This window comes from Sarcophilus harrisii, chromosome 2 (assembly GCF_902635505.1).
Source record: "Sarcophilus harrisii chromosome 2, mSarHar1.11, whole genome shotgun sequence".
Classification (NCBI taxonomy): domain Eukaryota; kingdom Metazoa; phylum Chordata; class Mammalia; order Dasyuromorphia; family Dasyuridae; genus Sarcophilus; species Sarcophilus harrisii.
The window spans coordinates 317,778,494-317,806,285 of record NC_045427.1 but is presented as its reverse complement, the minus strand read 5'-3'; the positions used below and the strand labels follow the sequence as shown (position 1 = coordinate 317,806,285).

The window sequence follows — 27,792 nt, the reverse complement described above, 5'->3', positions numbered from 1 at the left end:
AAATTCCAGTAATAAATGGGTCATGCTGTCACTTACAGCATCTAGTACAGTGTTCTACACTGTAGCAATAATTTATGTTTGTTGAATAATAAATAATAAGGGATTGGATCTTATTTCATTGCTATAAGGAACTCCCAAATATGGAAATTCTCTCTACCAATGAAAGTCAGCATCTTTTCTGTAACTTAGTCTTCAAGAATTCCTTAGAAAGCTAGGAATCATTTAACAATGACTTGCCCTGAGACACAATGTCAGGAAATAACAGAAGTAGGACTTGTACTCAGTGTTCCTGGCTTCCACACCAACTCACTGGACACCGAGTCTCAATTTCTTAGGAGTGAAGGGCAGTTAAAAACTAATTAGTATCTAGTGCCCATGTTGTTCTGTTCATCTATCATACAGTTGCTAAAATATTATTTCTGAAACACAAGTCTGACCATTTCACTCCCCAGCTCAAAAAACTCTAGTGGAGGGACAACTAGGTGGTGTAGTGGATAGAGCACCAGCCCTGAAGTCAGGAGGACCCAAGTTCAAATCTGATCTCAGACACTTAACACTAACTGTGTGACCCTGGGCAAGTCATTTAACCCTAACTGCCTCAAGGGGGAAAAAGGGGGGAGGGGCAGTAGAAAGGGGGGAAACTCTAGTGGATCCCTAAAGTCATCAAAATAAAAAAAAAATTAATGCTTTTTTCTGACATTTAAAGCCCAATCTGCTTTCTGCCTGATAGTTTACATATGTTGAAAATATATCATATTTTAAAAGCATAAGTTTTCTTCTTTATTCTAACCACAAGTAGAATAAGAATATTACAAATAAATGGCTTGTCTCCTTTAAAACAAAATGAATTTTGTTACTTCCCCCCCCCAAAAAAAAAACAACACCTACTTATGGTGACCTTATCAGCTCCCATGGGTATGTATAATTATCATTTTTATATAGCTACATAAAAAAGTGGACTTGGGAGTCAGGAAGACCTGAGTTCAAATCCAGTCTCAGACATATAACAGACACAATATAAGCAAGTCATTGAAATTCAATCTTCTTCGGTTTTCTCAATTGTAAAATGAAAATAAGATGGCAACTACCTTCCAGGGCTGTTGTAAAAGTAAAATGAGATATTTCAAGTGCTTTGCAAACATTAACATACTCCATAGATGCTACTGATCAGGAGCAACAGCAGATTTCAGTTGACTCCCAAATCTCTACAGCCAGCCCAACTTTCTCTCCTGAGCTTCAATGCCTCAGTACTAATTGTCTATTGGATATTCAAACTAAACAGTCCAGAGATGTTTCTGACTCAATATGTCCAAAAGAGAACTCATTCTTCCCTCCCCCCCCAATCTCTCACCTACCAAACAAACTCTCTTATTCATCAAAGGTACTACCATTCTTCTAATCTATTCCTCCAAAAGTCCCAGCATTTATTATCCTTCACTCTTTACTTGTCCCTCATTTTACGGATTCAATCAATTGCCAAATCTTTCTATTTTGACTCCATAATCTTTGTTCTTTCTAAATACAATTATCACTTTTGTTGAGACTCTGACCACCTCTTACTTTGATAACTGCAACAGCTTAATTGATCTCATTGCTCAAGAATTTCATTACTCCAATCCATCCTACACATACAGATCAAAGTGATTTTCATTAAGTACAAATCTATTCATTTTATTCCCCTCATAAGTAAACTCTATAGGCTTCCTGTTGTCTCTAGAATGAAAATGAAACTCTTTTGTTTTAGCTTTTAAGGTCCCTCACAACCTTGACTCAACCTATCTTTCGGGGCTCACTGAATATTATTACCTCCTACATGCTTCTTAACAAACACCACACAGACCTTTTCTCTGTCCCTCACAGAAGATATTCTATTTTCTTTTTTCTTGCCTTTATATTAGCAAATGCTTAAAATGAACTCCAATGTCTGGAATAGTCTTTCTTTACTTCTACTTCACAGAATCTTTTCATCAAGACAGTTCAAACTGTTGATGGGAGCTAACTGCTAAATGAAGACTCTTTGTATTTAATTTTACATTTATTCTGCATAGATTTATAAATATTTCTTTTCTCTCAGTTAGAATGTAAATTCCTTGATGTCATTCACTGTATTTTTAGACCTAGGATCTGACCCATAGTAGGTATTCAAAAATCACTTTTTGATTATCATCTGTACACTATATGATTACCAAGATATAAAACAAACTAAAAACAAAAACCTTTCAATGAAGTTAAATTTCTACTTCATTTCTGTATGATTGATTTTTATACTTCAAAAGTTCATCACTGTACTTTTCTTATATCTTAAACCTTTAGAAAACATATCATTAATGATTGTTGGAGGGGATGTGGGAAAACTGGGACATTGATGCATTGTTGATGGAGTTGTGAACGAATCCAACCATTTTGGAGAGTAGTTTGGAACTATGCTCAAAAAGTTATCAAACTGTGCATACCCCTTTGATCCAGCAGTGTTACTACTGGGATTATATCCCAAAGAGATTATAAAGAAGGGAAAGGGGCCTGTATGTGCACGAATGTTTGTGGCAGCCCTTTTTGTAGTGGCTAGAAACTGGAAACTGAATGGATGTCCATCAGTTGGAGAATGGCTGAATAAATTGTGGTATATGAATATTATGGAATATTACTGTTCTGTAAGAAATGACCAACAGGATGATTTCAGAAAGGCCTGGAGAGACTTACACGAACTGATGCTGAGTGAAATGAGCAGGACCAGGAGATCATTATATACTTCAACAACAATACTATATGATGACCAGTTCTGATGGACCTGGCCATCCTCAGCAACGAGATCAATCAAATCATTTCCAATGGAGTAGTAATGAACTGAACCAGCTACGCCCAGAGAAAAAACTCTGGGAGATGACTAAAAACAATGCATTACATTGAATTCCCAATCCCTATATTTTTGCCCACTTGCATTTTTGATTTCCTTCACAAGCTAAATGTACAATATTTCAGAGTCTGATTCTTTTTGTATAGCAAAATAACAGTTTGGTCATGTATATTTATTGTGTATCTAATTTATATTTTAATATATTTAACATCTACTGGTCATCCTGCCATCAGGGGGAGGGGGTGGGGGGTAAGAGGTGAAAAATTGGAACAAGAGGTTTGGCAATTGTTAACGCTGCAAAGTTATCCATGCATATAACCTGTAAATAAAAGGCTATTAAATTTAAAAAAAAAAAGAAAACATATCATTAATGGCTAACATCCAGACTTAGTTTTGGAAGTAATAACACTTACATCTTTAGCACTTTTTTCCTAATCTCAACTTCCTTGTCAACAATAGGGTCTTCAAACAACTGTACTCTGAAGTTACTCTTCCGCAGAGGGATGCCACATTCAGGACAATTTCCAGCTCCTCTCACAAAAAGTAATTCCACACAACTTTCACACCTGTGAAAGAAGGGAAAAAAATGTATCATTTAACTCAAACAAATGTTCACAACGTTGTTATGAGCCAGAACTTGAAACAAGGTGGCAATTCAATGGAATTGATGGAAGCAGTGCTTGTATGCTTGGGTTTGAACCTTTAATTAAGCAAATTAAGCATTTGATAATATAAAGCACATTAGAGTTCACACCTTTGAGAGTTCACACATTAGTCACACATTGGAGTTCACATGTTCAGGAAATTCACAAATCAGAAATTCACAATCCCACTCTCTCAGAGGAGGAGTCAACCTTTGTGTTCACACCATTAAGAGATCATATATAAGAAGCTCTTAGAGCTTCAGTCAGTCAGTCACTTCGGAACATTGCCAGGAGTCGGAGTTGAGCTAGAGGCAGAAGTTGGCAGAGCTAAAAGACAAGCTGCAAGAGCTCTTGGAACCAAGGAGGGAAAGAGGCCTCTAACAAAGCTAACCAAGCCCAAGGAAAGAGATAAGACTTGGAAGGAGAAAATAAATGTTTGGATTTTACCAGCTGGCTGCATTTGAAGTGATTATTACTTTAAACTGAAACTAAGGCTGCCTCCAGAAAACCTCCCCAAGAAACCTGCTCCCAGAAAGAACGATCATATATTATAAAAAAGAAGAGAACACCACACAACATATTTGTAAAATTTCTTTGAAATTTGACCAAATATACTTCATAAATTAACTATATTAATTTAGTAAATAAAAATGTTAAATTTTTGGTTAAGGAAACAAAAGACCAGCTTTAAAAGGGAAAAGGTCAGATATAACAAGCAATGATATAATAAAGTATAAAACAAAGTATAAAAAAGTTCATTTATATTTAGAAATCAAATCCATCAGTCAAGTATTTTACTAAGGTAAAAGTACTAAGCACAAGATTCATTTGTAGTACAATACAAAGAATGCTCACTCTGAAGTCAAAGAACCTGAGTTCAAATATGATCTCTGATACTTATTACCTGAGTGTAATAAAATCAACACCTACTATTAAACCTGGCCCAGAACAATGGCATTATATCCTCTATGCAATTATTATGCCATACAAATTCACAAACCATGTCCTAAATACCCTTAAAAATTGTCATTGAGATTTAATGAGTCTTACTATGGGTCACATTTTGATAGTCCATTTCATTCCAATTCCATTCCAATTATGGAAATGAATGTACTGAACTTCAGGGAATGATCCCTGTATGGACACTTAAAGAAACCACTATACCAGTTATTGTGGGTAAAGTTAAGTGAAAACCCTTAGAATTGCCCAAGTATCACCATGTCAATAAGACCAAATGATAATGGGTCTTAGAAAGAATGAAAATTATTTGCTTGGTAGTTGATACTAGTGATACTACACGATAGTAAGAAACTAGAGTACTTTGTAACTAATAACACTTTTTTTATATCAGTATAATCAGGAGTTAGTAAGGAAGGCAAATAGCATTTGGCAGCTTAAAATAGAATACAGGAAATCAAAAGTCATCAAACTAGTAACTATGGACTTGCTGACTTCAATAACATGGAGGAATCAACACCCCAGTGAGTGGTATGGACTTTCTGACCTCACCAATGCCTTTTTTCTATTGTTACTGCTGAGACTAGCCAGCAGTAATCTATTATTACCTTTTCTGCAGTTACATTCTAACAATTTAATGGGTAAAATATAAAAGAAATCCCAATACTTAAAGATATTGATATTCACTACCACCGTTTTGACATGTTGACCCTCTGAGAGATATACATGTTTCTGAACTCTCTATTCAAAGAACTAACCAAACTGAGCAAAGTCTTTGGCAGGTCATTATTAAACAACTGTTAAGCATTTTAGAGCCACAAGCTTACCAGAATTGCCATTCCATCTATTAAAAAAAAATAGCTGGGGAATCTAGGAGGCACAAACAAGGAGACTTTAAAATTAACATGCTGAATTGTTTATTAATACAAACTGTACTAAGAAAAATTTGTGACTTTGTGTCCAATCCTCTTATCCTATCCTCCTGTGTATATGGAAAGGTTCATATTTATTGATGTTTGTCAAGTTAATAATAACCCAAAAACTTGTTTTAAGTAGTTACTTACTAGTTCTTGGGTCCTGTTGCTATTGAACTGATGTTTTAGCCATGTAACCTTCTTTCTTTTTTTAAGATATTCTATTGTGTGTTGGCTTATCCGATAGCTCCTCTATGCAAATTAAGATAACTCTGAGATACCACTACACACCTGTTAGATTGGCTAAGATGACAGGAAAAGATAATGACAAATGTTGGAGGGGATGTGGGAAAATTGGGACACTGGTGCATTGTTGGTGGAATTGTGAACTGATCCAATCATTCTGGAGAGCAATTTGGAACTATGCTCAAAAAGTTATCAAACTGTTCTTACCCTTTGATCCAGCAGTGTTACTACTGGGCTTATATCCAAAAGAGATATTAAAGAAGGAAAAGAGACCCACATGTGCAAAAATGTCTGCGGCAGTCCTTTTTGTAGTGGCTAGAAACTGGAAATTGAATGGATGCCCATTCATTGGAGAATGGCTGAATAAATTGTGGCATATGAATATTATGGAATATTATTGTTTTGTAAGAAATGACCAGCAAGATGAATATAGAGAGGCTTGGAAAGACTTAGATGAACTGATGCTGAGTGAAATGAGCAGAACCAGGAGATCATTATATACTTCAATAATAATACTATATGAGGATCAATTCTGATAGAAGTGAATATCTTCAGCAATGAGAAGATCCAATTCAGTTCCAGTTTATCAGTGACGAATAAAACCAGCTACACCCAGAGAAAGAATACTGGGAAATGAATGTGGACTGCTTGCAAAAAGGTTGTTGCAACTGGAACGTGGCAGTGATCAATCCAGGAACAGAGAATAAATACAATGATGAATGGAGGTCCTGATAAATCCTCCCAGTGGGCTGAGCTGCAAGAAAATCTTGTGGTATAAAGTGAACAAAATCCTCATCAGTCAGATACTGTGTGAGGTACTGAGGACACAAATAGAACTGAATAATATTATTTCAGATGAATTTGCATTACAAAAATGAGGGAAGGGGGGTAGACACACATGTACTATAGACATGCATACATATGCATGCATATATGTTTATGTACATAGATATACACAGCATAAATATAAAATAAATAAACAAACACAAACTTATAAAAACTAAGTAAATAGAAGGTAGTTTAGAAGGGAGTTGATAGCAACTGAGAGGATCATGAAAGGATCATATGTCAAACAAAAGTAAGGAAGGAGTACACTCTAGGCATTTGGGATAGGTATTACCAAGGCATGGAGATGGAAGATGGAGCATCAAGGAAGAGAAAAAAAGAGAAGACTCACTCTGTTTGATCAGAGTTTAGAAGGAGTAATACTAATAGCCAAAAAAGGAAGAAAAGATAGATTTGCCACAATTCCAGAGGCTCCATAATGAAACCTTCTACCCACCTCCTAATAGAAAGGTTATGGATTCAGAGTACTTATTGAGATACATAATTTTCCAACATGGCCAAAGTGGAAATTAATTTTACTTGACTATGCAAACTTGTTACAAGGTTTCATGGGAATAAATTAAATTAAAAATTAAAGAAAAAATAGGTTGGGGTCAGAATATGGAGTACTACAAAAGTTGAATAGACATGTTTAAATTTTTATCCTAAGTGATTCTTAAATGGTCATGAGTATGGCTAAGTAGTTCAGCTGGGGTGGCAAGGGAACAATACTAGATATTGGGAGTCAGTACCATTGGAGATATTTTGCTGATATATATTCCCAACAGAAAGGTTTTTTTTGTGGAACTTTTGTTAGAATCCATCAGAGATAAGCAGGTTGATGTTCTCACAAGAATAGCAAAGACTGTTCTACCATCAATTCAGACATGATAGCCACAACCACATGATGCTGAAACAACAGTTTGGTCATCATTCCCTAATTACTGGCATTGTATCCTGGATAAATAAACAAAATTATAAGAAAAGAGAAGTTTCTTCAGTCCAGTTGTTTCTTAGCTACAGCTTTAAATAGTGCTTAGCCAATATGAACAAAATTAATTTTAGACATTATCCTGGTCTATAGCCCTATATGAATCTTCCTTACTTCATTCTCTGAATAAAGCCATGTAGACCTCAAGATCCCTGCCCCCCTCAAAGTGATTTATATATATTCCAGGGAGAAAAACCACTTCTGTTTCTCTCAGTTAATAGGTATTCTTGTTTTCATGATGGCTGCTCAATTTCTTCCCAGGAAAATTAAAGGGAACCAAAAAGGAAAATTGTTAGGAGGTATCTTACCCCCTTGGGTCAAGCTCCCAGGTCCAGGTCAGAACCAATCAGTCTGTCAACTTTTAAAATAGGCTTATCTTAGATTTTGTGTTAGCAAATGAGGAAGAGGTTTGTATCCTTGTGAAGAATGAGTGATGAGTGCACATAATAGCTTCCCTAAGAGTATTCATTACTTGAACCAGCTCCCTAGAGACACAGGAGGGATGTCTTCTGTAGGGCTTCTGAAGGGCCAGGAGAGGTAGAGAGATACCCACACTGTCTTGGTCCTTTGATTTTATTCAATCATCTTGGCATTACACTTCATCACAGATACAACACACTGATCAGCTGCACTCTTCTGACCAACTATGCCCCTTTAGGGAACTGGGGGGTAGGAAGGGAGGATGGAAGGGGAGATACTTCCAAATGAACTGATGCTGTTCTCGCGGAGTGTTCTTACTAGGTAAATTTTTTTGTTCATTGTTATGAGACCTTTAAGTTAGTTTCCTTAACTAACTTAACTAACAGGCCTAACTCGGGCCTGGCCCTGAAAATTGTGTGCGGGCCTTGGATCAGATTAGGTATTTCTGAAGTCTTTGCCGATTTTCTAGCTATGCTCCTATAAGTCTACGGTATACTTCAAGAAACTTATGTAGTAAGCTATGTATACAAGATATATTCAAAATAAATTAAAGATAATGCTTGGGAAGAGGAGGAGAATTTGGAGAAATTCTAAGCAGCCAAAAGGTTCAAAAAAAAAAAAAAAAGTCTCACAAATAAAGAATTTCAGCTAAACTTTGAAAGAAGCTACAAAAACTGAATGACAGAAATGAAAACGCAATACCATGCAGGAATGAGTTTTGTGCCAAGGCACAAAGAAGAGAGATGGAGTACATTATATGACAAACATAGGATTAGCTATACAATGCAAAGTATATGAAGGAATTAGTGTCATAAACCAGTTGGAACCAGATTACAATGAGCTTTAAATGTCCAATGGAATAATTTATATTTTATTCTCAAAGCAACTGGGAGCCACTGAAGTTTTTTGAGTAGAAGAGTGAAATGTTCGGGCCTATACTTTAGTAACATCACTTTGGTAGCTGGATATAGGGCAATTTAGAGACAGAAAAGAACTGAGACAGGAATATAAATTGAAATGAAATTAAATAAAAGAGTTAGTGGTAATAGAAATAGGGTTAGAATAATCACTAAATCTGTATTTTAGTCTTAGGTTTACAACAAATTGTGTATAATGAATATATCTGGACTTCAGTCTTCTCAGCTAAAAAATGAAATAGGTGGACAAGATGATCTACGATGAGCCTTTCAACTCTGCAGTTACTTTATTCTATGTCCAGAAGGGAGCTTAACCCTGACAATTCTCAATCATTTGCCCATTAACCTGGATATTTTCTAGTTTTGAAACATAGAATAATTCTACCTAATTCATAGTCTGGGAGGAAAAAAGGAAATCTGTGGAGCTAGTCGAAACCTAGGAATAATTTACTAAAGAAGTCAAAAACTTTCATTCCTCAGAGACTTTAAAGACAAGAATAGAAACTCAATTGTCTGGAAGGATTTAGATGAAGTGTTTCAAGAAATATTAAAGAAATCCCTAGTGGATTGTGCCATTCATTGCTGCCTCATTTCCTTTGTCAAATGTTTGTGCAGGGACATGATGGTAATCATTCAGGATTGGGGGTGATGAGGGAAAAATATTTTCTGTGGCCACATGTATAAACTGTAGCAGTTCATTTCATAATAACCAATAAGGAAGAAGAGTGGATGCCATTCACACAGAACAATTTTTAAAATATATGTACAAAAAATAGGAGGTACATCAGCCCTGAAATAAGGAGGACCTAGGTTCAAATCTGGCTTCAGACACTTAACACTTCCTAGCTATGTGACCCTGGGCAAGTCACTTAACCCCTGTTGCATTAGAGAAAAAAAGAAAGAAAGAAAGAAAGAAAGAGAGAGAGAGAGAGAGAGAGAGAGAGAGAGAGAAAGAGAGAGAGAGAGAAAGAAAGAAGAAACAAACAAACTAGGAAGTGCGGGGGAGAGGAAATTGTGTGTATGTGTGTGCATTCAAATATAATGAAGTATATTTGAATATATGACGATTATAAAAAGGATTACATATGTAAGAACAATATCAGGAATAATAAAGCTTGGAACAAGCTAAAGCTGGCAATAAATACAATGGATAATAAAGTAGAATTTGTTTGTTTTTTCCAGCCAAGCTAGAGAAAAGAGGAAAATCAAAGAAATGGTTAGCAATATTCTAAACAGGTGAGACAATGTGTAAAATATTAATTGATAATTAATTGAGAATGCAAAACTCCTTGATTCTTATTTGGCTAGATCAAAAATGGTTTTAAAAAACTGAAACCCAGAATAGACAGATGATAAAAGAACACCAATGAATAAACTGGACCAAACGGACTACAGATGATAAGTATTAAAGGAACTTAAGGACGTGACTTCTGAATTGTCACTAATCCCTAAAAAAACTATGAAGGCTAGGAGATGAATTACATGACTGAAGACATACAAATATCTTTATTTTCAATAAGGGAAAGGTTTGATACCACTGCTTTAAATTATTGTTAGATGAACTTGACTTCTCTTCTAGCAAAATTCTAGACTGTATTATTAAAGGAAAAAGGAAAGTACATTCCAGGAATCAGGAATAACTAGTGCAAAGGCACAGAAACAAGAATATGGAGGATAAGTATAAGAAATAAAAGGGGGAAATGACTGCATTCCAGACTACATGGAAGAAACAATGCATACACAAAAAAGATGGAAAGGTAAATTGGGGGCATATTGGGAAAGATTCTGAACACCAAAACGAGAAGTTTATATGTAATCTTAGAGGTTATAGAAAGCAAGTGTAGTATATTGATTTGGAAAGGGACATGGTTAGACCAGTGCTTTAGGAAAACTATTTTAGCTGTTATGTGAAGAATATACTGGAGTGGCATCAATTTAAGGCAGAAAGAACAATCAGGAAACTATTGTAGCAGTCTGAAAAGAGATAAGAAACTTTTAGTAGGCCAATAGCAAAAAAAAAAAAAAAACAAATCCATATTCACCAAAATATCCATATCAGAATCTTCTGGAGTGGCAAGAAACTTGGGAAAAGATGAGGAAAGGCTAAAAAATTGTGACAAATAAATAAAACTGAATGGAATATTAATGAATATTAAGAATTCAGAGAATCATGGAAAATTTTATATTAGCTTTTTTGATTGTTTTGATTTTGGGGTTTTTTTTGATTAAGGCAACTACACAGCCAGGAAGTGTTAACTGTTTGAGGTCACTTTTGAACTCAGGTCCTCCTGACTTCAGAGTTGGTGCTCTATCCACTACACCAACTAGCTGCCCCATTAGGTTATTTGAAGTGAAGCATATGGAACCAGAAAAAAATAGCCTAGTAACCCCCCCCCCCCAAAAAAAAAACCAATAAAACAAAATTGAACATTATATAATTATAATTGCCACATTATTGTGGCAAAAATTCACCTCTCTCTCCTTTGACTATAGAATAACGTATATGTTGTCAAACAATCACTGTCTTTGCTAGTTTTATTAAACTTTTTTCCTTTAATCTTTGTTATACAAGAAACTTCATTGGGTATCCAGGGGGTATGTTCAAAAGCAAATGCAAAGTAGAAAATGCATTAATAAAACTTTTAAAAAATAGGAACAGTTTTCACAAGAAAATTGAAAACTTTAAATGACCATATGAAAACCATCTTCCAAACCACTATTAAGAAAAATACAAACTGAATAGGTCTGCACATGAATTTGATCCTTACACATTGCAAATTGGCAAAGATGGCAAAAAATACTAAAATATTTTGAACCAAGTGTAAGACAGCACTAATTTATTGGTAGACTTGGGATTACATACTAGTGTTGGGCATATGATCCAAGAATTTCAGATAGAAATAATAGGCCCCACTTTATTTATAGCAGCACTTTTTGTGGTAGCAAAGAACTGGAAACAGAGCAGGGGACCATTAGCTAATTAATGGATGAAGTGGTATATGAATGTAATGGTATATTGCTGTACAATAAAAATATTGACTATATGAAATGCAGAAAAATATCAGAAAAAAATTTAAGAACTGGTGTGGAATTGGAAGCACAATCAGAAGAATAATATATACAGTGACTATGACAATTGTTAAGAATTTTCCACATGGTTTCAAAATCTTTAACTCTCCTATTTCTATTTAATAATACAACTTAAGTTCCTTGAAACTGATAAGCAAAATCAATCTAATTCCCTTCCTAATCATTCCCTTCACCCTATTTTATTGAAGCTTTTTTTGAAAAAGCATTTTTTTCACAATGTTTTCTGACACTTTCCCACCCCACTAGAACTGTCTCTTGTAACAAATTGGTAAAATAAATCCAATCAAATAAGTACAATGACATGTCTTACAGCATATGCATACCTGTGCCCTAACATTTTTCTATATAAAAAGACAGCAATATGTTTCATCATCAGTCTTCTTCAATCAAGAAACTTTTCACATCAGTCATGACTAAAAGAAGTTGGGGAAATACTAGTAACTTCAACTGTTCATTGTAAGTAGACTACTTCTGAGTTAGTATATATAAACCTACCATATCTATCTTTAAAACAGGAGTTTTTAGCCTGGGATGTAGTTCTGAACTCAGGTCCTTCTGACTCCAGAGCCAGTGCTCTATCTACTGCACTACCTACCTACTTCTACTACATTCTGTTCTTGACACTACTATGACCCTTCATTGAATGAGTTCAACAATACACCATCTTCTCATCCCTTACTTCATTAACATTTTATATTGTTCTATCAAACTTGAACCTTAAATTACTCTTATTATCCTCTAACTTCCCTTCTACTCACATGCTGTTAAACGGTTAAGTAAAAAAGTAATAAAACCTTGCTGACCAGATCCATTATAAACAAGAGTGCTATACTTTTTACACCTCTTTGTTGCTCCTTGCATTCAACAATTCATCTCCCAATTCTGAGTATTTTCATTGTCTGCTCCCATTCCTGGAATGGTCTTCCTTCTCATCTCTGGTTCCTAGCTTCCCTGACTTCCTTTAAGTCTCACATAAAGTACTACATAGTATAAGAAACCTTTCTTCCTTTATTTTAGTGCTGCCCCTCTGAGACTAATTCAAAGAGCCTTGTATGTAACTTGTTTGCATATTGTCTTCTCCATTAGACTATGAGCTCCTTGAGAATAGGGACTGTTTTGTGGCTTTTCCTTTTGTTCCCAGTGCTAAGTATAGTGCCAGGCCTATAGTTCACATTCAACAAATACTAGCTGACTGACATGAATAAAAATAAGCTTCATAATATCAGTTACCTATATTCTGAAAATTCTACCATACTCTAAACATATCATATTATATGCCTTAGAGGCAGGTTACATTTTATATTTTTAGAACAATTCTTTATTCCTTTGGCATGAACTCATATGCTTAGTTATTTTGTTGAGGTTTTTAAACTGTTCTTGTTCATGTTTCCTTAAATTAATATACCTTTTCTTTCTCAATTCTCAATTTTTGTTTGCAATTTTTATATATGGTTTTCTCTAAAAGCAAAAAAACACCCATCAAAATTTCCATTGAGTTCCAGGATTTTCTCAGTTTTACTTGGGAAGACTTTCAGATAAATGTTTTGTGTTATTTGAAGACATTCAGTTTTAAAACTTGGGTTTAATATTAAAATAACAGAAAATAAATGTCAAAAAAAGATAGTTGTGATAAAAGGAAGTAAAAATGACCTAAAAAAAGTTGGTCTAAGGATAAAAAAATGCAAGCTTGAGTTTTTATGAAGCTATTTCTTCAATGATCTTTCTCTCTCTCTCTTTCTCTCTCTTACTTCATTCCAAGTTAGTAATTATCAACAGATATGAATGAGAAAGACAACAGATAAGGAAATAGTTTCTCCTGGTTATTCTATAAATATTAGGTAGTTAAATTATTAACTCTAAATTGTATCCCCACCAACTTCATACTAATGAGCTAATGCTCCCAATAACTATTCAATATCTTTCACATACTGCAGATTATTTATTCTGAGGTCTGGCATTTGTGGTTCTACCAAACTGAGAACATTATCACCTCCACCCCTCTTGACACTCTCTATGGTTTCTTCCAGGTTTCTCTCCAACTAACCTGATCTTTTGTCTCTTCAGCTGGTCCATCAGGCACTGAAGTTTAGTGTGTTCCCAAGACTCTGTCCTGGGTCCTGTTCTTTTCTCCATCTACATCTTTTCTCATCATCTTTATAGTTTAATTAATATCCTTACGTAAATAATCCCAAAATATATACAGCTTTGATGTTTCCTAAAATATTAAAACATCACCACCTTATTGCCTGTTAGATTTCTACTACTACTACTACCCATGGATGTCTTTTAGAATCCCAAACTCAGCAAATCTAAATTCAAATCCATTAGCTTCTCTCATAAGCCTGGCTTCCAAACCTTTCTATTTCCATCCAGGATACTACAATCCTCCAAAACACTCAGTGCCAATCCTTGATTCTTCTCTTACCTTGGTATCCAATCAGTTATTAATTACTGAAACTCCAAAATAGCTTTTCTGTCCCCTTCTCTCCATTCACACCATGATAGTTCAAGTCCATGCCAGTTCAAGTTTTCATCATCCACAGCTACCAGACTGGTCGGTCATCTTGCTTCTAGTATCCCTTCTCCAATCTATCTTAAACACAGCAGCAAAATAATCTCCCTAAAACAGAGATTTCACCATGTCATTTTTTTGCCAAAAAATTCTAATAGATCCCTAATGTTCTTAGGATAAAATGTAAATTCTTCAGTCTAGCATTTGAAACCCCATAAAATCTGGCTCCAACAAACCTAACTTCCAGTATTCCCCCTTAAGCACTTTAAATTCCAACCAACACAGAAAATTATTTATTCCCCAAATGTGGCATTCCATTTTATCTCTATGCATTTGCACATAGCTTCTACCACACCAGCACTCCCATACTCCATCAAATTCCTCATTTTTTTTCAAAGCTCAATTCAGATGCCACTTTTCCTAAGTCTCACCCCACTCCCCAGTTATTAATGTTATTTGCACAAATTGCCTTGTATTTACTAATCCCAATACATATCTTATCCTTTCACTAGAACATAACATTGTCAATTCTACATAGGCTGCAAGACCAGGGAGGACTCCCTTCTAAAGCAGTGTGTATAGTTTTCTGAATATTTTTTTAGGAAGGACATTACTACAGTGTCCACTGATTAAACTAGTTTGTGAAGGGTCTCAATAATATACCAGATGAGGACCAGATGAAAAAATGAAGATGTTTAGCAAAAAGAAAGAAGACTTTATCTTCTAGTATGTGGAAGTGGAATTAGACTTCTGTTAAGTAGGAGGAGGAAATGACAAAGAAACCATTTAGATTTGAAATGAGGAAAAATTTCCCTAACAATGATGGTAATTCAAAAATGGAAGGAGGTGCTTCAAAAAGTTACAAAATTACAGAACTACAAAGTTGGAAGTGACCTTCACAGTCATCTAATCCAATTCATATATGAACAAGAGTCCCCTTTATAACATATCTGAAAAAGGACATCAAACCTTTGCTATACTATATAATGAAAGGAGATAGACTACTTCCCTCTTATATGAGTTTAACAAATCAATTTGATAAATACAAGATAAAAAGATCTGTTGTACCATAGTCCAACTAAAATTTCAATATTAAATTAATTCAATATTTTCAATATTAAATTTCAATATGAGAAGGCAAAGCCTTGTCAAGAGTAGCAAAAAAAACTACAGAGAACAATTACCCAGAAAACTCCTTCAAACAGATATAGAAAACACATCAGAAAGGATCCAGAGGGAAAATCCAAGAAAAATTCAGTTAGGTCATTTCACCAGCCATAATGGCTTATGGGGAACAGAAAGAAAGTTGCAGACCCCAGACAGATTGGCATTAAATTGTGAAGCTTTTTAAATGCCAGAGAAATTCATGCTTTACCCTAAAGGCAAAGGGAAAGTGTTAAGTTTCTTAAGCAGGTGAGTAAAATACTCAAACTGTGACTTGGTAATAGCAATATGATATTAATATCAGTATCACCCTAAAGCAGAGGTAGAGAACATCTACCTGTTATGCCAAAGTTCCCTTTTAATGGGGTGACCAGTTCCTCCAATTGTCCTATTTCTTAATTCTGCCTTAGGTTATAACCATCCCCTCTGAATGGTTGAGATAAAGATTTTATAGACATTCCTTAATGTCATTAGAATATCAATAACCTCCCTCGATTAGGTGATCCCCACCTAGGTCCCTCTATTATGTCATTGTTCTTGTTATTCCATAAAAGACTTCCTGCCCCAATACTGAGGGCTAGACTCTTTGAGATGATAGTCTCATCTAGCCCTGGGATCAACTGGTCCCAGTATTTCTCTCCATTTAATAAACTATTGAATAGGTCTCTAATCTCTGTCTTGCTCAGTTTCTTCTGCATTACATTTGGAGGCCCCCCAGCGAGATAATTAGAAAATGAGCAAGATTAGAGATGAGACTTTCCGGTCTCTGCCTTGGGCAGGGTGGCTGCGAATCTGAGTTCTTGGCCTGGAGAGGTCCGGCCCTTGTGGATTTCTTTCCAGAGCCTCCGGGAAAGAGAGCAGTTTCCAGCCACAATAGCCTGATGGTAGACAACCCCATTTCGGCCACAGGAGAGTAAGTTTGTCTGGGTACCTTTTGGGGTACCATCTGGTTATGTCTTAAGACTTGTTTTGTTTGTTTGATTTGGTTGATTAGTGAATAACTGGACTAACCAGACACGGTTGCACGGTTGTACGGTTGTCACTTTTGGGGTGCCCTTTTCTTGGGCTACTGGTTGGTTTGGTTGATTAGTGAATAACCGAACACGGTTGTCACTTGGGATGCCCTTTTTGGGGGTGCCATTTGCTTGGTTGATGAGTGGCCTACTGGACGCGGGGGTAGCTACTGGAGTGTGAAATACGGAATTTTGGACAAGGTAAAAGACTTTTTCTTTCCTTATCTTGTGGTGGACACTGCAGGCATCAAGACTGCAGTGGCTGTTTGGAGCTCTTGGGAGCTCTGGCACAATTCTTTAGGAATTTCTGCGGCTCTATCTCTAAAAGAGATACGAGGGAGGCTGCAAAGATTTGGAAAACTAAGTTTTTACTTGTCTGCAACCTAGACACTCTGCCGCCTCAAAAGTCTTTTCCTGGAGCAGATACTTTGCTTGAGGAAACTCTTTCTGTCCAACCCTTTTCTAGAGACAAAGGCCCGTCCTTTGCATCTCAATGCATTTCTAAGAGAGGTCCTCCCACTTCTTTCATTGAGTGGGAAGTTTAACATTTGAAAACGGGACTCAGTTTCCCTGCTTGGGTCATCCTGTGTTAGAGTAATGCCGGCCCCTCCCGCTTTTGCATGCTCAGGGGGCTATCTACAAAGACTGGGGGTTTTAAAAACACCATTTGGTTTGGCTTTAATGTTAGTGTCCTACTGAATGTTGTAATTGTGCAGTCTAAGTGTGATTGATGTTTTGTAGGTTATTAGACAGTCTAGTTGTGCTCTGTGTTCTATGTGATTTTTGTGAAATTGTTTGTAATTTGTTTGTTTCAGTAACTTAAGAGCTCTGTTTAAATTTAAGAACAATGATCAAATTTGGGAATTGGTTATTTCAATACTGAACTCCAGCTGGTGAAAACATTTGATTAGGAATTTAAAGATGATTCTAAATTTGGGAAATGAATTGATTATCCTTAAGTATAAGATCTTAAAGGAACAATAGCTTGTTAAAGAAGATCTGTTAACTTGCCTGAAAGAGGTCATGTGCCTCTAATTTTACCTAAAGTATGTAACAAGGACTTTTCTGAAAGTTTCAACTATGGCCAAGTTGGACCTTAGGAGAAGTCCATTGGGAATAATGGCCACATGGGGCCAGAAGGAGAGAAAGAAACTATGTTGTTTTATTATTTGAAATGAGATAGAAATGGACTATATGCTTTAAATCCAGCTCTGCTGGACATGTAGGTTTTATGGGATTCCCCCACCCACCCACTGATTTCTGCTACTTTAAATGTTGCTTGGGGTAGATTTCTTATGTAAAGATTTACACTCAGCCCCCACTGCTGCTACTTAGGAGCACCTAGTTAGCCTGGAGTGATTTCCCTCCCCACCTTGCAATCTGGTCATCGGTAATCATTATATCCTAAATACTTGAGCAAATAAGTATTTGGTCTGGTCATCTATTGGTTATTAGATATTGTGTCTGGATATTTAAGTTTTTTTTAAGGTTTTTAACTAATGAGAGGCCACATCTTGTAGCAGTCCTTGTGGACTGGTCTTTCTATCTCAGACTGTTCTAACTTTTCTTTGTTAGATTTGTTTTTATTTCTAGATTTGGTCAAATTGCAGATATATTGACTTGCTTCTGGGACCTAGATCAACCTTTGTTTGTCAGCACGCCCACTTTTCCTGATGTAATTCGGACTGATGGGGGGAGTGGGAAAGTGGTCGACTTGTTAGAATTTTCACTGTATTACTGTGCTGTGTTTAAGACTTGGAATGGAAATTGTTAAACTTGTGTAACTATTGCTGTTATGTTTGATCTGTTATGTATACGCATACGTGTATGATTTATATGTGGCATGGTCATTTGATAATTCCTTTCCAAAAGAAAAAAAAAAGGGAGGAGAAGAAATAGGAAATTGGGAAAACTGGTATCTTGCTAGTTCAGATTTAATTGGAAGTCCTTTACTCCTTGCTTAAATTTACTAGACTACGATTTGCTGGTTGTGCTTTAACTTGGAAATCCCTTATTCTGTTGGAATTGCCCTGGCAGACTCAGTTTTGGGAGATTATTTTTTAGAAACAACCAGAAATTGGATACCTGTCTTGGAACTGGCAGTCTCTCTAGCTGTTTCTCCACTCCTGTTACCCTAGGTCCTTAATTAGTATTTCAGAGTACTTAAAAGGACCTTGTTGATATCGAGGCCTCTAAAAGTTTGGGGTTTGCCTGCCTTGGTCTAACTGTGCATAATCTTCTCAGAAATCTGTATTCTAGTGGCAGCCCTGTTTGTTCCTCTGGGCAGGACAGGTGGAGTCGCTCCAAGCCTCACCCTCCTCCCCTGGAGCTGGCCCTCTGAATGGGCAACACAACTGCCTTGAGCCTGCTGCTCTCCGTAAGCAGAGGCCGAGTCATGCACAAATAACCACAACTGTCCATATACTCACCAACTGCAGAGGATAATTGAAATAAGGAACTTTGTGTATTGCTGATTAATTCTGGGGTTATCAGAGAGAGACTTGACCTTGCCATAAGTCCTTGCATTTGGTCTAGCTTTATTTTGATTTTTATTTACTTCACATAGGGTTGTTCAAATTATAGTGCTAAGGCCTTCTAGAGGAAGGTAATTCAAAGATCTGAATAGTTCCAAGAGAAAAAGGGGGGAATGTTATGCCAAAGATCCCTTTTAATGGGGTGACCAGTTCCTCCAATTGTCATATTTCTTAATTCTGCCTTAGGTTATAACCATCCCCTCTTAATGGTTGAGATAAAGGTTTTATAGACATTCCTTAATGTCATTAGAATATCAGTAACCTCCCTCGATTAGGTGATTCCCCACCTAAGTCCCTCCATCATGTCATTGTTCTTGTTATTCCATAAAAGGCTTGCTCCCCTGATACTTGGGGCTAGACTCTTTAAGATGATAGTCTCATCTAGACCTGGGATCAACTGATCCCAGTATTTCTCTCCATTTAATAAACTATTGAATAGGTCTCTAATCTCTGTCTTGCTCAGTTTCTTGGGCATTACACACCCACCTGCAAAATCACTTGATCTAGCCATGCATAGGCAACTACAGGAGACAAAACCTCCCACTGCTTGTGTTCAAGTTAATAATTTTGCATGGCTTGCAAATGATGTTATAAATATCTAAATGGCCCTTGGCAGAAAAAAAGGTTCCCCACCCTTCTCTATAGAGAAGTATCTGCTTCCAATAAATTCTAAAATGATTAAAAAGTCAAATAAATGATCAATCTATAAAAGCATTTATTAATTGAAAACAAAGAAGATGATGGATTGATACTGTAAATTGTGCGTCTTTTAAGCTTACAAAGTGCTTTCACATTTTGATCCTTAAAAACAATTCTTTGAAATTTGACAGAGAAAATACGGTTAATCTGTACTACTTACTATATATATGGCCCCTTGAACAAATTGCCTTTGGCCTGTTTCCTCAACTATAAAATAAGAATAGACTGCATAATTTCTAAGGTCTCTTCCAATTCTAAACCTATGAAAATAATAATAATAATAATAATGAATAATACATAAAGCCCTCAGGTTTGTAAAGCACTTTAAATATATTATCTCATTTGATCCTTACAACAATCTTTTGAAGTTTTTCATTATTATTCTATTTCAGAGCAAAAGAAACTGAGGTCCAGAGAGGTTCAATGAAGGCATGTTATTTGAGGCAGGATTCGACCAGGTGTGTGTGGCTATTCATTACATCACTGCTGTCTCCTATGAGCCCTACTGTCATATATCATAAGTGAAAAAACAATCAAAAAGTCAAGTTTTTACTCCTTGCTCATTATTTTCCATTACACTATCTTCTGAAGCTAAGTAACATACCTATTCACAAGGTTTACTCAAAATTCTGTGTAAACCTTTAACAAAAACATATAAACCAAATCCTTTTAGGATATGGGAGAGTCCTTTGACTCCTCTATTAATAAAAGAAAACTGAATAGCTCAGCTAACTATTCAAATATATACAGTCAATAGAATGACCTATGGAATAAATATCTGAGTAACAAAAGTTCAGAATGAAGACAAATAGGGCAAAAGTGATTTTATTTAATTTAACATTGTCAAGACAAAGGAAAATCTTTTTTATTTTTTATTTCATTTGTTTAGGAAGGGCACTAGTTCATCCCTTGCAAAATCTTTGTATTCTTCATCTTTCAGGGATTTAAGGCAAAGTGAACTATGTCCTGAGATAAAGTTATTATAACTGTAGAAGTAATTCCCAAACAACTAAGAGTTTCTATATTAACTGTGTTTTATTTTTTCTTCAAAGAGAGATTACAACTAGAATATAATAGAACTTGGTGAAAAAGCAGTCCTATGCCTTTCTGAGGGAAAACAAGTAATTTTTCAATATGTAAAACACCTTTTACGCTATTGATGTAAAAAGTTTAAACAACGAATGCATCCCAAAAAACAGAAACACAAGAAATATAAATAAGAAAAATTATCAAGGAAAGAAAACAGATTGAAATTATTATACCAATGATCTCATGCTAAAAAAAAAAAAAAGAAAAAAAAAGAAAAGAAAGGAGAAAAAAAGACTAACCAATTGAGTAAAAAAAAAAAACAACCAGGTGTAGCATACACAGTGGCAAGATACTATCTCTGAAGTCGGATTAAACCAAATTGAAGGCAGCCAACAGGCCTCAAAACAATCAGTGAGTTAGAGGGATATCTTTCTCAAGCTTGTGAAGACTTCCACAGGTGGAATAAGCAAATGAGAATACTTCTGTTCCAACAGCCACAAAGGATGCTAAAGCAAGTATTGCTTAATCCACCATCCTGGCTCATCACTAGACATTCTGACCTGTCAGGAGAGAGTGAGGCTGATGACTTTTATGCAACACTGCCTCACCTAAATTAAGTTCACAAGCAAGTCAAGACTTGACTTCATTGATCCCCTTTTAAAAACAATGGACAAACAAATATATGCCAGGTTTGCACTAAGCTCAGGGGATACAAAGAAAAGCAAAAAACAGATCTATTCTAAAGCTCAGCCTCTTAAACTGTAGTTTGCAACCCCTTATGGGGTCTCATAACTGAATTAGGGAGTTGCAAAGTGATTTATCATCAGTAAATGTTTAATTTGTATATCTATTTTATATATCTCTATACCTGAGGTCCCATAAAAATTTCTCAGGCAAAACAGGGTCACAAATGAAAAGAAGCCCTGTTCTAAAAGGCTTCACAGTCTAATGGGAAAGACAACATGCAAATATGTACAAACCTGATCTAAATAGGATAAATCAGAAATAATTTTGGAGAGAAGATATTAGTATTAAGAGGGCTCAGGAAGATCATCTTGTGGGGTTTTTTACTGAAACTTAAAGAAAGCCATGCCATCAAATTGTGAATACACTTTGACCTAACAGTGCTACTACTAGGTCTGTATCCCAAAAAACTCACAAAAGAGGGGCAAATTCTTTCATGTTTTTTACATGGAACTATATATCATATGTCTAAGATTGACGTCAGCAACTGGGTAGCTCAAAAGAAAGATAGGAGCATAGTTGAATAGACTCTTAAAAAAAAAAAAAAAAGCAAACCACTTAGAAAAATGTAAAAATAGTAATTATGCTATATAAATGAGGTGCAGAAGAATAAATACAGAGACATTAGAAGAGGGTGAAGGGCTAGTACTTCTAAAAACCAAGTCACATCAGGAATAGATTAAATGGATAACACTATATATATATACTATGAAAGATACAGCACCCTCCAAAATCTATAAGAAATAAGAGGGAAGGGATGGGCAGAGGGGAAAATAAAGGGTGAGGGAAGAAGATAAGGAAGGGATCCATGAATGGGGGGAGATTAAGTAATAGCAAGGCAAGTTAAGAAACAGATATACAACAGAAGAATTAACAATGAAAAGAAAGAAGAGATAAGTTAAACTATCTACATTGTATGTCAGTTATGCTGATAAGATCTGGATGCATGTTTGCATGTATGGTGGATATGTGGATGTGGATATGTCTGAGTATATGTTTATATTGCTCTATGTAATGAGAATATGTAATGTGTGAGTGGGTCTGTGGGTAGGTGTGAATATGTGTATGTAAGTATGTGTGTGTGTGTGTGTGTGTGTGTATATATATATGTAACGATCTATCTGCTTAACTATAACCAGCTTGGGGAAGATAAGGGAATGAAAGGGAAGGGAGAAGAATAAAATTAAAAAGATCAATTAACAATTAAGCAGAAGGAGACTAACAAAGGCTAATGCAATTGTCCAAACATGAGGTGATATTAGAGTGGTTGCAGTATCAAGATAGTAAAGTCATATATAAGATGTGTTACAAAGGTAAAACTTGGCAACTAAATGTAGTGGTGATGGAGGTGGAGGAGTTGCCAGAGGAGAAAGAGTAAGTGAAGAGATGAAGACGAAAATAAAGTTAGAAGCCTAAGGGACTGGGGAAGATGGCAGTATCCTTGACAGGAAGAAGAAAGGGTTGGTGGGAATTGGGGATAGGGACTGTTCTGAGATCTGTTGAATTTTTTATTTTATTTTATTTTGCTGAGACAATTGGGGTTAAGTGACTTGCCCAGGGTCACACAGCTAGGAAGTGTTAAGTGTCTGAGGCCATATTTGAACTCACGTCATCCTGATTTCAGAGATGATGCTCTATCCACTGCATCACCTAGCTGCCCCGAGATCTGTACAAAACAGTCATCTGTACAAAAATGAGCAGGAGAGCTGAAGACATCACCAAACAAAAGAACAACCAGGATAGAGCCCTGATTGCAAAAGGGTCAAGAAGAAAAAAAAACTGAGAAAAGGCTGTTAGATTGAGCAATTAAGGGAACATTTGGTAACTGGAGAGAATAGTTTCAGTTGAATGATAAGGTCAGAAGCCAAACCATATAGAAAGAGTTAAGAAGACAGTCAGAAGAAAGTAGAGGTACCAATTACAGATGGCCTACTCAAGAAGTTTAACCCACTAACGGGAGGAGAAATATGAGATAACAGCTAGCAGGGATGGCAGAAACAAGTAAAGAAATTTTTGAGGATAAGGAAGTCATAGGTATGTATGGCCATAAGGAAATTGTAGGCCATAAGGAAATTGCCAATAAATGAAGAAACATTAGTGAATAGGGATGAAGGTAGTGGCGATTTGCTACTTGTGCTTGGCAAGGAAAAGGAACATCTTTTCATGTAAGATAGAGGTAGAGACAGTGACAGAAGAAGGAACTGTTGTTGAATGGTCTCAATTTTTCAGTGAAATAGAAGGCAAGGTTCTCAGCTGAGAGGGAGGAGGGAATGAGAGTTGCAAAGGTTTAAGTTGAAATCTAAAAGTTTGAGGAAAACTGTTGGGTACTGAGAGAGTGAACTGATTAGGAGTGAAATGATTAAGTAATATTAAAGGACTTGGGGAAAGGTAGGCAAATTAAAAACAGAGGCGGAGAGAGAATGTGAATAGCAAAGTAGTTCAAGCAAAACTAAGTCCAAGGATAAAATTGTGGCTCAAAAGAATGAATTTTTATGAATTTTTTGAATTGATTTTTGATATGAATTTTGAATGATTTGAATCATATGAATTTTTAAAAGACAAAACTAAATAAATAACTGAAAGAAAACCCAAGCTCAACGATCTTAATTTTAAATATTAAAGGGATAATAATCTAATAAAACTAAAGAAGGATAAAATGGATAAGGAAATAAAATCCACCAATCCATTACAATAAGAAATATATCTAAAAAAGCAAAGGACACAAAAATTTTTTTTAAAAAGTAAAGACATACAAAGTAAAAATAACAGGTTGGAAAAAAATTACATCAGGCATTTTTTTAAAAAGGAGCTTCATAAATAAATAAATGAAACGTTAAAAAAAATTAATGATTTAAAAAAAAATTTTAGAGTTCCAATAATGCTATAAGACAAAGCAAAAAATAAAATCTGAATTGTAAAAAGAACAAAAATACAAGGAAAACATGTCATTTGTAAATATAGATCAAATAGCAAAGCATCTAAATTCATAAAGGATAAGTTGACCTAGTTGCAATAAAATTAGAATAGACAATAAGAATACAAGCCTTTAATATTCTTCTCTCTGATCTGAACAAGTATTTTTTAAAAGAAAAACATAAGGGATAATATAAATCTAAACAAACTGCTGGAAAACATAAAGCTAAAAGACATATAGTATCTTTTCAATTGGATCATTAAGATATATATCTATATGCACACACAAATTATATATATAAAACAATATCTCTACATATAGATTTAAAATGCCATGGTAATAAGAAACTAAATGATTACAAGATCAATTCTTTTAAAATATTAAAAAAAACACGCATACATATTCTTTACAGACCATAATGCAAGAAATATAGCAGTTCATAAATAGAACACAAGCAAAATACACATCTGTAGGAAACTTAATAATGACATTATAAATAAGTGGATCCAAAAAGGAATCATAAGAACAATTAGAAACAAGGTAAAATAGAATGATAGTGAACTAGCTGAATTAGTAATAAGGAGGAAAATAATTATATTCCTAATAACAAATAAAAGAGAGCATATGATTATTATTATAAATTTTAAATTAGAAAGTCAATAAACAATTTTAAAATGAACAAAAGTGAGGAAATGATCTGGATGGCTGTGGTCTTGAGATGGGGGGGAGGGGAGGCAGAGAAGAAGGAGCAGCAAATTTATATACTATTGGTGGAACTACTAATTTATCCAACTATTCAAGAAAGCAATTTGCAACTATGCACCAAGTTATGCCACTTGACTCAGTTTTATCATTGTTAGTCCTAAACCCCTATATTTATAGGAGCTCTTTTTGTGGTAGTAATACACCGGAAATTAAAAGGGTGCCCTTAAATTGGAGAATAGCTGAAAAAAACTATGGTACAGGAATGTAATAAAATACTGTGCTATAAGAAATAAGAAAAAAGATAGTGTCAAAGACACATGACAAGATTGATATAACCTGCTGAATGAAAGGAACAGAATCCCTCAATTTTTTTCTCTTTATTTTATTTCAGTCCTTGAGATGTGGGAGGAAATGATGAATGTTTGCTAATTGAAAAAAATAATAAAGTTTAAAGAAAGAAAAAGTACGGCAATTTCAACAGATTTGGGATTAAAAAATTCCAATCACATCTAAAGAGAGAACTAGAGAATCTATGGATTCCACTTTTTTGTTTGTTTGCTTTTTCTTTTTCATGGTTTTTTCCCTTTTTGGCCTGAGTTTTCTTGTACAACATAACAAGTAAGGAAATATGTTAATCAATATATATGTTATTGATTGCACATATTTAACCTACATTAGATTGCTTGCTGTCTTGGAGAAAAGGGAGGTAAAGAAGGGAGAAAAATTTGGAACACAAATGAATGTTGAAAACTATCTTTACATGTATTTGAGCAATGGTTCACTCTAATACAACCCAGAGTCAAGTTAGAAATTCACAGATCTCAGAATAATGTGAAAATGATCAGACTTTCATCCTGAATCAGACCAATTTGGGAGCATAGAAAGCTTTCAGGTTCTCAGTCTGAACTGTCTCTAGGATCTTTGTATCAAGGGATATCAATACTCCTAAAAAGTAACACCTAGACCAATCTAGAGCTTCCTTCCAGAAGTGCATAGAGCTGAACCTAACATCAAACCTAAAGTCCAGAAGTAGGCTGCTAGAAGATAATCAAACAAAAGAAGAATCCTGCCATAAAATCAACTATGGTGACAGGAATATTCAAGACATAAATCAAAAGAAGAGAATGATTACAAAATATCGCAAAGCCTCAAAGAAAAAAATCTTAAACACAAACAATAGAATTCCTGGAAAAGATGAGGGAAGGGGCGGAATTTATGCTTTTTAATCAAAGAACTAGAAGAAAAATAAGAGCTATGAAAGAAAAGATCTGAAAAATAATTAAAAATTTGATACAAAAGGGATAAAATCTTATGCAAGCAACAAACTCCCAAAAAATTTGAATGGACAAAATGAAAGACAAGGACTCTATAAAACAAAATCAAAATACAAAAGAGAGAGAGAGAGAGAGAGAGAGAGAGAGAGAGAGAGAGAGAGAGAGAGAGAGAAAGAGAGAGAGAAAGAGAGAGAGAGAGAGAAATTACATTCAATAAAAGGCCAGGGGAAAACAGACCAAAAAGTAATTGGAAACTAAATAATCTCATCCTAAAGAATGAATGGGTAAAACAGCAAAGCACAGACACAACCAATAATTTCATCCAAGAAAATGACAAGAATGAGACAACATACCAAAATTTGTAGGATGCAGCCAAAGCGATAATAAGGGGAAATTTCATATCTCTAGATACTTAACTTGCATAAAATAGAGACATAGAGGATCAATGAATTGGGCTTTTAACTAAAAACGCTAGAAAAGGAACAAATTAAAAATCCCCAATCAAATGCCGAACTTGAAATTCTTTAAAAAAAAAAAGAGAGAGATCAATAAAATTGAAACTAAAAATAAACAATTCAATTAATAAATAAAACTAAGAGTTGGTTTTATAAAAAAAAAAAGTAACAAAACAGATAAAACTTTAATTAATTTGATTAGAAAAAGAAAAGAGGAAAATCAAATTGCTGGTCTCAAAAATGAAAAGGGAGAACTTTCCATCAATGAAGAGGAAATTAAAGCAATAATTTAGAATTATTTTGCCCAACTTTATGCCAATAAATTTGATAACCTAAGTGAAATGGAGAAATATTTACAAAAAATATAAATTGCCCAGATTAACAGAATAAAAAATAAATTACACAACTCCCTAAGAAAAAATCCCCAGAACTAGATGGATTTACATGTGAATTCTACATTTAAAAAACAATTAACTCCAATACTATATAAACTATTTGAAAAAATAGGGAATGAAGGAATCCTCCCAAATTCTTTTTATGACACAGATATGGTACTGATACCTAAACCAAATAGGAAGAAATCAGAGAAAGAAAATTATAGACCAATTTCCCTAATGAATATTGATCCAAACAATATAACAAAATATAAGCAAAGAGATTACAGAATGTATTGTTCTCTTTTGGCTTTCTGGAGGTCTTTGGGACAGTCTTCCTTTCAGCAGAGTAATCACCAGGAGAATAGTGAGGTGTTAAAGTCCACAAGTCTTTACTCTCTCCCTCTCCTGGGGCTCAGCTAGCTTTCTCATGGCCTTCAGAGGGAACTTGGTTTCAGTGGAGAAAATGCAGGAGGATAGGCCACCACAGTGGTGTGAAAGGAAGTGAGTCCAAGGG

At 35.1% G+C, this 27,792-nt stretch overlaps 1 protein-coding gene across 1 annotated transcript in view; it reads right to left on the bottom strand.

Moving 5' to 3' along the window:
* Nucleotides 1-27,792, bottom strand: part of MNAT1 (MNAT1 component of CDK activating kinase) — a 198,333-nt gene that overhangs the window by 145,047 nt on the left and 25,494 nt on the right. Inside the window, exons 2-3 of the mRNA XM_031949299.1 lie at nucleotides 16,546-16,717; nucleotides 3,268-3,420 (exon numbers count right to left, since the gene is read on the bottom strand). Of these exons, the coding sequence (XP_031805159.1) occupies nucleotides 3,268-3,420; nucleotides 16,546-16,717 (325 nt within the window). The remainder of the gene's footprint in view (nucleotides 1-3,267; nucleotides 3,421-16,545; nucleotides 16,718-27,792) is intronic.